Source organism: Scardinius erythrophthalmus (genome assembly GCF_964197995.2).
Source record: "Scardinius erythrophthalmus genome assembly, chromosome: 7".
Taxonomy (NCBI): Eukaryota; Metazoa; Chordata; class Actinopteri; order Cypriniformes; family Leuciscidae; genus Scardinius; species Scardinius erythrophthalmus.
The window spans coordinates 33563315-33575438 of record NC_138227.1 but is presented as its reverse complement, the minus strand read 5'-3'; the positions used below and the strand labels follow the sequence as shown (position 1 = coordinate 33575438).

Sequence of the window (12124 nt, the reverse complement as noted above, 5' to 3'; positions counted from 1 at the left end):
GGGGTTTTTTTCCTCTCGCTGCCTCTTGCTCTCTGGGTGACGAGGCTATTAAGTTATGTTACCGGCTGGGGGCTAAGGAGGTCGACCCGAGGGAGCTCCCCGATCTCTCTGGTCTGGATTGGAGAGAGCCACTCTCCAGATTTCTGGAGAGCTTCCTTCCGTGGCACCCCCGTCCAGCCGAGCCTGCACTTCACGCCAGTCCAGCCGAGCCCGCACTTCACGCCAGATCTGCCGAAGCCAAGACAGCAAGCGACATGCCCGCCAAGCTAGAGTCTTCACCGCTGGTCCCGTCCAGCACAGAGCCCTCTTCACCGCTGGTCCCGTCCAGCACAGAGCCCTCTTCACCGCTGGTCCCGTCCAGCACAGAGCCCTCTTCACCGCTGGTCCCGTCCAGCACAGAGCCCTCTTCACCGCTGGTCCCGTCCAGCACAGAGCCCTCTTCACCGCTGGTCCCGTCCTGCACAGAGCCCTCTTCACCGCTGGTCCCGTCCAGCACAAAGCCCTCTTCACCGCTGGTCCCGTCCAGCACAGAGCCCTCTTCACCGCTGGTCCCGTCCAGCACAGAGCCCTCTTCACCGCTGCTTCCGTCCAGCACAGAGCCTTCACTGCTGGTCCCGTCCAGCACAGAGCCTTCACTGCTGGTCCCTTCCAGCACAGAGCCTTCACTGCTGGTCCCGTCCAGCACAGAGCCCTCTTCACTGCTGGTCCCATCCAGCACAGAGCCCTCTTCACCGCTGGTCCCGCCCAGCTCAGAGCCCTCTTCGCCGCTGGTCCCGCACAGCTCAGAGCACTCTTCGCCGCTGGTCCCGTCCAGCTCAGAGCCCTCTTCGCCGCTGGTTCTGTCCAGCTCAAAGCCTTCTTCATCGCTGGTCCTAACCAGCTCAGAGTCCTCTTCGCCGCTGGTCCTACCCAGCTCAAAGCCCTCGCCGCCGCTGGTCCCGTCAAGCTCAGAGTGCGCTTCTGCTGATCCAGAGACTGTTCACGTCGCTTCTGCTGATCCAGAGACTGTTCATGTCGCTTCTGCTGATGCAGAGACTGTTCACGTCGCTTCTGCTGATCCAGAGACTGAGCTTCACGTCACTTCTGCCGATCCAGAGACTGAGCTTCACGTCACTTCTGCCGATCCAGAGACTGAGCTTCACGTCACTTCTGCCGATCCAGAGACTGAGCTTCACGTCACTTCTGCCGATCCAGAGACTGAGCTTCACGTCACTTCTGCCGATCCAGAGACTGAGCTTCACGTCACTTCTGCCGATCCAGAGACTGAGCTTCACGTCACTTCTGCCGATCCAGAGACTGAGCTTCACGTCACGTCCGCCCGTCAAGTGTCTCGTCCCGCCGAGACTGAATCTGTTCCTGAGCCTGAAACTGATCCGGATACTGAGCTTGAATCTGTTCCTCTTCCTCTTTCTGCGCCTGTGTCTCCAGACACGATGACCTCCGCCACCAAACCAGTGTCTCAGGACAAGATGGCCGACTCCACGCCTGTGTCTTCGGACAAGATGGCCGACTCCACGCCTGTGTCTTCGGACAAGATGGCCGACTCCACGCCTGTGTCTTCGGACAAGATGGCCGACTCCACGCCTGTGTCTTCGGACAAGATGGCAGACTCCACGCCTGTGTCTTCGGACAAGATGGCCGACTCCACGCCTGTGTCCTCGGACAAGATTGCCGACTCCACGCCTGTGTCTTCGGACAAGATGGCCGACTCCACGCCTGTGTCTTCGGACAAGATGGCCGACTCCACGCCTGTGTCTTCGGACAAGATGGCCGACTCCACGCCTGTGTCTTCGGACAAGATGGCCGACTCCACGCCTGTGTCTTCGGACAAGATGGCCACCGCCGAGCCAGTGTTTCAGGACAAGATGGTCTCCGCTGAGTCGGTGTCTGTTCCTGAGCCGGTGTCTGTTCCTGTCCTTGAGCCAGTGTTTGTTCCTGTCCCGGTGTCTGTTCCTGTACCTGAGCCGGTGTCTGTTCCTGTCCTTGAGCCGGTGTCTGTTCCTGTCCCTGTGTCTGTTCCTGTTCCTGAGCCGGTGTCTGTTCCTGTGCCCTGGCCGCCTGAAGGGTCGTCTCCTCCCTGGCCGCCTGAAGGGTCGTCTCCTCCCTGGCCGCCTGAAGGGTCGTCTCCTCCCTGGCCGCCTGAAGGGTCGTCTCCTCCCTGGTCGCCTGAAGGGTCGTCTCCTCCCTGGTCGCCTGCACAGCCTGCTCCGCCCTGGCCGCCTGCACAGCCTGCTCCGCCCTGGCCGCCTGCACAGCCTGCTCCGCCCTGGCCGCCTGCACAGCCTGCTCCGCCCTGGTCGCCTGCACAGCCTGCTCCGCCCTGGCCTTCCGCCCTGCCGGAGTCTTCAGGTCCCCTTCCGCTGCACGGGCCTGGCCCTCCGTACCGCCCCCGGGTCCGCCTCCGCTCCACCTCCCTCCTGGACACTTTTAGGAGCGTCTGGAATCCGCTCCTTAAAGGGGGGGCTATGTAACGATCACCAGCTGGAGCTGCCCTTGTGAGCCACCAGAGGGCAGTCCACATCAGACTATCATATTCACTCACTAACTACATTTCCCATAACTCACTGCCCGGACTCATCATCACTTATCACTGATCACATTCACCTGTACCTCATTCACTGATTGCATTCACCTGTCTCATCCTGTTAGTCTGTCTATATATACCTTGTTCATTCATTCACTCACCGCGAAGTCTTGTTAAGTGTTACACTGCTATTCTGAGCGTTTCCCTGGTTGTCTTGTTTCTTGTTTTTGGATATCTTGCCCTGTTTCCTGGATTACTCTCTTGCCTCTGGTCCCTGGATTACTCTCTTGCCTCTGGTCCCTGCCTGTTTTGTTTGTTTGTTTGTTTCTTTGTTTTGGACTGCTTTCCTGTGTATGACCCTAGTCTGTATGTTGGATTACGCCTTTGGATTGCCCCACAAAATAAAGCTGCATTTGGATCTCCTACTTCGTGTCTCTGAGCAGTACGTGACAGATATGTCAGCCTGTTAGCATTTTTTTTTACACATTTCAAATTCCCACAAGTGAATTTTTGCTTTACTGGAAATTCAAGCCATGCAAGATGGCAAGATTTTACAATTCAATGCATTGTTCTTAATTTTGCTATTGTAGTTAAGTAAAAATTTGCATTCCTATTTTTTGTTTAGGATACAATTTCAATGATCATTAAGACAAAACAGACAAAACAACTTACATGCTTTGTCTTCTCATTAATGTAGTCCACAAACTTGGAAACATCGTCATCCTCACAGACAAAGACACCCTTAAACAAGCCATGATCTTCATCCCTTGAAGATAATTAGAAGGGCTTCATTTAATTATCTAATGAAAAACTAACTGGAATAAAATATTATTTTGAAATGCTTTTTGAAAGACAGATATATAACTTCTCCTACCCTCTTTTGAAGCGATACATTTTTCTGTTACCATCTACTGCCACAGCAAGCATAAATGGAGAACAGGCTGGACAGTCAAACACTTTCAGTCCACAGAGCTGATCGATTTCGAACTGGCAGTATCTCCATTCGAAAAAACTTCGTTGAAAATCATCTGCGCATATCTTTCCATTCTATAAAACAAAACCAATATAAAAGTCAAAAACAATATAAGAAATAGCTCACTGCCAAAAAAGAAAATAAATTATTTGGTAATTAATTAAATTCATACTCTGCCAAAAAACTCTGTCCGCTGTTCTAGTAAACTGGTGAAGGACTGTCTAGACATTCCAGGGGCAGTCAGTTTCATGTGGTCATAGGAAACAAATACATCTATTTTATATAATGTTTCACAGCTTGCTGTGGCAGGCCAGTAACCAGATTTGATCAGTTGCGGGACGCTGGTATTTCTGCTCACAAGACATTTCGGACATTTGAAGTGTGGCAAGCTGACATTGTAGCGACCTATTGAAATAACAATGTATTTATAATGTATTTGCAATATATATATAAAAAAAAAACAATAATTAAAATATTTGTTTTATACTGGACTCACCATCGATTCCTATGAGAATGGCCCTTTTACCTTCTGACACCTCAATGGAATCAGTGGCACATTGGCACATTTGCTCAGGAGCCTCAAGATGCAAAAGGCAATCTAGAAAAAAGAAATTAAGCTACCGTAAATAACATTGTTCCATTATTATTTTGACTACATGAAATCCACATGATAGATTCTAAGGTTTTATAATTCTGGAAAAAAAATAACATACTTTTTTCTTCAAATTGGAATTGGCCTTCAATATCCACCTTGACCAAAGTTGTTGGGGATAGGGGTTGAAAGAATCCTTTCACATTTGTCTCTCGGTTGTGAAGTTTCCTTTCATGGGCCAGTATATAACAGTCTGCACAGTACAGCTGTTTAGGAATGCAGTCCTTACAGCGGATAATAGATCGCTTTAGTCTGCAGTGCTGGCACTGCTGGATCTCTGTATACTCTGCCCTTAATAACGACTCCACTATCTCTGGCCTCAAAGCTGCCCACTTGTTCTTACTCTGGTCCATGCGAATAGACCAAGTGTTTGAGGAAGTCGGATCTGTGTACTGAATGTCTTCACTATCAGCTAGCAGATCCTCTACCTCTTGATGAAGAGTTTCTGTAAAATAAAAAACTAACACAATATAGTGTACAGTACATGCCAGTTAGTTAGATTGATCATTACAAAGCAGTAATGACACAATAATACACACCTATATCTTCAACAGCTGACCAAACAGTGCGAGCAGACAGTGATGGCCTTTCACCTGTGAACAATGAGACATAACAAATAATTAATAATTATAACCTCTGCATGATTTGTGAAAATTGTTGGTGTTATTACTCACCATGATCAATGTATCCTTGCCCAGACTCCAAAGATGATGTACTGACTGGATTGTTGATCTTTGTAGCTACAAATAGAGATTTATTAGAGATTATTAGAAATATACAGTACAGACAAATGATGATGATACACATTATCAAAGGGAGAAAATGGTATGAAGTGCTAAAATACACTGTGCAAATTATATAAGACATACCATTTAATTTTTTTGCCTTTGCAGATATTGGCCTTCTCCGTTTAGGCACAAGATGCCCATACTCATCCCTCTCCACAAAACAGACCGGCTTGAGAAGAGTGCCACTGGCTCGTTTGGTCTACTTTTTCGGCTGAAAAAAATAAATAAATAAACATGTTGAAAGAAATTGCTAAAAGTGATTGAAAGTAAGGACTTGGAAATCTATTGACAGATAAAACAATATACATGTATTAAAGCAACTTACTGTAAATACAAATGTAATTAAATGAAGAAAACTGAAATGTTATTAACATTACCAGTGGAGGATTGAACGTTTGTAGAATTTGTTCAGCCTCCCTGGTAGCCGCTTCAAGTTCAGCATTGTCAGCTTTCATTTTAAGATCCTTTGAAATAATTGCAGCTTCCTGACATAACTGGTCAAAACCTGAAGATGCCATATTGAAGAAAAGAAGAGAAAGAATGCAAAGAGAAATAGGCAAAGAAAAATTGAAAGACAGAAAGACAGACAGACAGACAGACAGACAGACAGACAGGGGGGGGGTGTCTGGGAGTGTGTGTGTGTGTGTGTGTGTGTGTGTGTGTGTGTGTCTGTTTGTGTGTGTGAGTAAGTAAGTGAGTGAGATAGCGAGAGAGAGCAAGTTATGCAAGTGATGGCTCTTAAAAGAGCCGTTGGTTTAAATGTAGAGCGCGTGTAGATGGAGTAAGAGATGTATGTAAAGAAACTGCAAGACAAATAAAAATAAAAAAGAGTTACAACTTTAGGATATTATTTTCTGAATCTTTATTTATTAAACATTTTGTGTGTATAACTATTTACAACAAATCCCGAGATCCCCCCACAATCATAAGACTATATTAAAATAAATAAATAAATAATATGGCAATAAAATAAAACTGATGAAAAAAAGAAGGATCTGAAAGTTTCAAGATTTCTGAATTGTACATCAAATGTATTAAAAGCATGGTAAGTGTTGTTGTAACTGTTTTTACTATGTATAACAAGGCTGTGGTAAAAGCAAAGTAACGTTTGCTGTTACTGTAAGTAAGTTACTACAAAATAGTAACGTTACAGTAGAAGTGGGCTAATTGCGGTAAAAACATGGTAGGATTTGTGTACCAAACACAAATACCACAGTGGAAGTACAGTGGTAGTTACTACTTCCATTAATTCCCAAAAAATATTAATATAATAAAATGATCGAAGATCTGTCACGTTAAGTTAATGCTGATATGCTAGCAGTCACCCGCTAATTGATAATATGTTGGGTGGGTTGAACTTATTTTGAACAAAAATAATGTAATATTGATGACCAATACAATTCAGAGAACATTCAGAAGCCGATCTGGATTAATAAAGCACATATAATGAACTTTATATCGAACAAAAAGACACCGCCTGGTATATACTCACCGAGATATGTGGCGTGCCGCGTGCGTATGCGAAAGCTGCTGATAAATAACGCGATGTTTGTGCGAACGAGAATTGGGTCACGCTTCTTGAATGCGATGAACAAAATCGTATGATATAGTACGATTTAAACAATTCGTATTATTTAGCACGAATTCGCTGATACACTGGGATGTGTTAATGCGATGAACCAATCGTACGATTTCGCACGAGCCAGCTCCAATACAATTCAGAGAACATTTAGAAGCCGATCTGGATTAATAAAGCACATATAATGAACTTTATATCGAAACACCGTCTGGTAGCCTATACTCACCGAGATGTGGCGTGCGGCCTGCGTAAACTGCTGATAAATAACGCGATGTTTGTGCGAACGAGAATTGGGTCACGCTTCTTGAATGCGATGAACAAAATCGTATGATATAGTACGATTTAAACAATTCGTATGATTTAGCATGAATTCGCTGATACACTGGGATGTGTTAATGCGATGAACCAATCGTACGATTTCGCACGAGCCAGCTCCAATACAATTCAGAGAACATTTAGAAGCCGATATGGATTAATAAAGCACATATAATGAACTTTATATCGAAACACCGTCTGGTATAGCCTACTCACCGAGATGTGGCGTGCCGCCGCGTGCGTAAACTGTTGATAAATAACGCGATGTTGTGAGAACGAGAATTGGGTCACGCTTCTTGAATGCGATGATCAAAATCGTATGATAAAGTACGATTTAATACATTCCTGCGATTTAGCACGAATTCGCTGTTACACAGGGGTGTATTAAATGCGATGAACAAAATCGTACGATTTCGTACGAGCCAGCTCGTATGATTTCGTACGATTTAGCCACTTGGTTAAATCGTGCGAATTAGTACGAATTCACCGTGAGATAGGGTTGGCTGTTCAGGTGGGATCTTTGGACATTGCACAGAGATCTGCTGTGTTAAGAAAATTCCCAGATGTGGAAACAGTCTCTGTCACTCGTAAAGTGCAATTCTTTGGAACAGAATATGGTCAAGGCATGATCATCACAGCTGGGCAATGCTATGGTCAGCCACAGTTTTTCAAGATTTTGAGCATTTTAGTTGATGCTGACAAAGTGTCATTCCTATCCAAAAAGCTTGTAGCATGGTACCTTGAACATTATAGGTCTTTTCAACTTGATGACAGCAGCTATGGTGAGGTCATCGTTCTTGATATGAATGACTTGAATCATTACTATCCTTTGACAGCCTACTCTGTTGGAGGAAAGCTCTGGGTGACCCTTAGAACACATTCGCGCTGAGAGAAAATGGTGAGCTATCTTAAGATTTTTTTCAATGTCAATTGATGAAGATATCAAAATTTTACTCTAAGCTAAAAGTCATTGTTGTTGTTTCTTTGTAGACTTTGCTACTCCGTGTTGTGGTTTCTGATGATGAGGCACGGCGTGTTCATCTTTCACAAGTGCCAGAGTCAGTGGATGCCCTTATAGACGTGCTAAAAGAAAAGCTACAGCTACAGGGGGACTTTACATCACAATTTGAGGACCCTGATTTCGCAAACGCACTTTGCACTTTGTCAAACATATCCGAACTACCCCATGATCGTGCAGTTTTGCACATTAAGTGGAAAATTGCATCCCAGCCTGACAATAGTGATAGTCAGTCCCTTGGATCCATATCGTCGTTGGATACGGCAAGCTTAAATTCTCCAGTGCACACCTCAACTAACCCCTCACCAACCACTTCAGGGAATTTGCGCAGCACTTCAGTTTGGCCTTCTCCATTTACTATCCCCCCTCTGTCTCATGATGTGGAACTGAAATTAAGAAAGGCAAATGAAGCTTATGAAAAGACCAAAACAGGGATTGATGTGACAAGAGACATAAAGACGGACATTCTGGACAAAATTACTCAAGTGACTTTTGACATTACGGCATATCCTAGGCCTCATGAAGTCGAATCCATTGCTGTCGCTTTGATATCCAAGTACCCGTGCCTCAAAGAGAATGATGGCAATGGTTATGAGGGATGGTTGACCAGCATTAGGAATAGGTTCAGTAACTTCAGAGCAAAGCTCAGAGTGGCTGGTTGCAGTGAAGTCTCTATCAATAGCAAATCCAAGGGAGACGGTGACATGACATACACTCTGAAAAGGGCTAAACAGTGTGAAATTAACCATTGTCCTAACCATCCAAATGAACATGATGATGCTTCACTTGAGGAACAAAGAATGCTCTTGGTGGAAGCATCAAAGAAAGCCCGAGTAGATGACTCACTTATCAGAGTGAAGATGGACCTGACATTCTCCCACAGGAGAAGGGAGGTAGTTGAGGAGCAACCCATGGTCATGGTGATACAAAATCAATGGCCTGCTTTATTCTTTAAAGAACAGGTATGTTTTTTACAAAGCTGACAGTAATGTTTTTACTCTTGTCATTTAAATAGCTGTAAACTTTCATTTACATGGTAATATTGTAGCGCGGCCACATAAGGGAAGAATATTTATATTGCAGTATATTAGTCAAATTAATCTAATAAGCCAGCTGCTATGTTATAATTATTCTACCTGTGTTTATTGCCCGGAAAAGTGATTGAGTTCCCGTTTACTCACGCGAGAGTTCTGTCGCACAGCTCCAGGGAATTCCCGTGACGTCATTTGAATCAGCTGTTTTTACTGGACTTCCGTTTAAAGGAGGGGAAAAAAACCCGGCGTACAGTAGCTACTTTTCAGTGCTCAGAGATTTGCGATCGATCGCAGGATTATATCTCATCAAGCTGTGCAAGACTGTGACTGGAAACTTCATTGTGGAATAATCAGAACTCTGGATTTTTTGCCTTTGGGATTTCGTCACAGGACAGCGTTGCTTCACATCGCGCTCCCGGACTTTTAGGAATTAGCCGGTGAGGCCGATTCTACTACACACACACACACACATATTGTACATGATACGGGACTAATAAGGACACTTCCTCCGCTTATATTACGAGGTATTTTTTGTTTTTCTTGATATGAGATGTATTTTTGGTACAGCTTGGTGTTTATTTTTTATTTAATTTTTTTTGTAAATACACTTTGGGTTTAACTGAATGGATGTTCTCCTTGAGTTCTTTTTGCTAAACACTCAGACATAACATTTAAGAAGGGTCAAGGCCGTAAAGTTTTATTTGTGTATTATCACCTATAATCTAGGCTGAGCGTTACAATATTCAGAGCAACACTATTGCTTTACTCACTGTTCTTCTGTACATGTTAACAGATTGGTGAGGAGTTTTTTCGCATCACCAATAAGAACTTACTGGGGACATTTAGAGCTGCAGTGGAGAAATACACTCCGAAACTCCTTCGGCTCTACCGTTCCCGGAAAGCATCCTTTGGAAAGGACCTAGAACACATCCTGATGAAGCTTGATGATGAGGTATGAGTTATAGTAGAGAAAATCCCTCTGCTCACTGAGGTGAATGTTTCTTTGTCTGATATAAAGACATTTTTCCCCTGTCTTTTTTGATAGACCTCTAATATTATCCGGCACCGCCAGGATGCTGCACTCAGAGGACTTCCCATTTTTCTCTGTGAGGAACCTGGACAACTTTTCAAGCAATGTCTTGTAAGTGTCAATTATCATAACAGAATAACCACTCATCATTCCAGAAATACATGGAGAAAAAAGTAACACAGAAAGATGGGATGGAAGAAGATTGCCTCAGCTACTAGTGAACACACAGAGAATCGAACCTGCAAGCCTTCGATTACAAGCCCGAACCCCTAGCCAGCAGGCCACGGCTGCCCCATTACAATTACAAGATGAAGATGATGTGTGTGTTTTGTGTTGTGTGTTGAAAATCACCTTTTAATGTTTTGACATCTCTATTATAGGAAACTGATCCAGATGATGTGGCCGTAAAGGGAGTGGCTGTGGGGGTGCTTTATGTCCTCGAGGACTGTGCTGTGGAAACCTCCTCTCCAAAGGTGCAAAACATTTCATTGATTGTGGAGGAATCTGTAGTTCTACAGGACATCGCTGATACTCCCACTGCTGTGGCATACCTTTTTGGCCTTTTATACGCCCTCAACATTTCCTACCCAAAACATCTCAAGTACACTTTTGATACTCTACAGAGCGTCTTTATGGAAATGGGACCTAAATGCACAAAGCGTGTCCGATCGCTTAAGAACAAACTAGCATTGTGAAATACTGGAAAATGAGGCCAAGGGCAATTTCTGTATAGGCCAATAGTAATATGAATGTACTGTTCTTATTGAGTAGCTCATGTTAACAATAGTTTGCACCTTCATGTGTGGTTGATTTCAATGTTTTGTTTTTTTGCACAAATGCAAGAGACACTTATGGCATTCTTAAGGATATCGTTAGGATATCTTTCAAGTTTTTTGTTTTGTTTTTTGGTGTATGGTGCTTACAGTACCATACAATATCCCAAATCTCTCCTGCCTTGGCCTTCTCTTCTGTTTTGCTCCTTGGCAACTCTAATGCTGATGGACTCTTCTAACCAAATGTTCAAACTTCCACACATCCCAAGAGGATTGGTTACAGTTGCTCAATAACCATCATAATACATGCATAAGATCATCACAGACAAACATTTACATTAAACACACAATCATATGCACACAGCCTAAAAAAACACCATATTTTATTTTGTATCATGATGCTCTAACGTAATGCTGGATGGGCTCTTTTAACCAAAATGTTTTTGAACTTTTCGCATTGCCCAAACAGTAATTCTGTGTAAGTTTCAGGTTTTTGTGGACGTATTTGATGTCAAATTTTATGTGTATTAATAGTTTTTCATTTATGGTGGTTGTGTTGATTGCATATTTACACTTTTCACATTTTAATTGTAATTTGACCTGTATAGGCCCATGTTTCTGAGCCCCAGAAGTTCTGGATTGTAAACCTCTTAAATTGGTATCCTTTCTGTGGTTTCATTTTGGAGTTATATGGTATGTCATTTGACATGCATTTATAGTTCTTGTATGTTGGTTACAATGGTAACATTTACTCCCAACACGATTTCATGTTCAGCTACTGTGAATTACGGCTGTTAGGGCTATGTTCTGAGTGCCAGAACACTGTGACAATGTCTACTGTGACATTTATCTTAATTGAAAACATTTATGTGGCCTTTCTGTGTTTATTTTTCATTAATATTATTTTGAAGAGGTTTAATTGCATAGTGCCACCTATTTTTTTGTTTTTAATCAGTAAAATACACCCTTGGTCACAGTGAAATAAAATACTTGAAATGTATGACATTGTTTGTTATGGATTTATTTTAGTTTGTGAATTAAAAAAAGATATGTAGGCCAAAGGAAAATAAGTGAGTTTCCAGTATAGTGGAAAGAGAATCAATATATTCTTGATAAACATTTTCTAGTGCTGTGAACGAGGCTATTGACTGAGCAAACATATATTCATTGGTAGAACGAGGAATTTAAAGTGCTGTTCATCAACAGAACTAAGTAATATTAGTAAGGACAACAACATTATTGTTGTTGGGGTAATCACATGGCTAAAGCGCTGTCCCTTATCAGAACTAAATAATATTAGTAAGGACAACAACGTTATTGTAATTGGGATAATTACATTGCTAATCGTTGGGAAAACATAAAAATGTGAATGCAATGTGTTGCCTTGAATTTTTCAATATTAGCAATGATTTTTTTTTACAGTGTAGTGATAGTCGTG

General features: G+C 43.0%; 1 protein-coding gene across 2 annotated transcripts; it reads left to right on the top strand.

Moving 5' to 3' along the window:
• Nucleotides 1-8892: 8892 nt before the first annotated feature.
• Nucleotides 8893-11688, top strand: LOC308693157 (uncharacterized protein). Of its 2 annotated transcripts, none has more exons than XM_081369945.1 (4): nucleotides 8893-9320; nucleotides 9677-9835; nucleotides 9929-10024; nucleotides 10294-11688. In XM_081369945.1, the coding sequence occupies exons 2-4, from the start codon at nucleotides 9818-9820 to the stop codon at nucleotides 10606-10608; spliced, it is 429 nt and encodes a 142-aa protein (XP_081226071.1). In that variant the 5' UTR covers nucleotides 8893-9320; nucleotides 9677-9817; the 3' UTR covers nucleotides 10609-11688. The 2 variants fall into 2 exon arrangements, with proteins under 2 accessions (XP_081226071.1, XP_081226072.1); XM_081369946.1 differs by having other exon boundaries at nucleotides 9149-9407; nucleotides 10294-11685.
• Nucleotides 11689-12124: the final 436 nt, after the last annotated feature.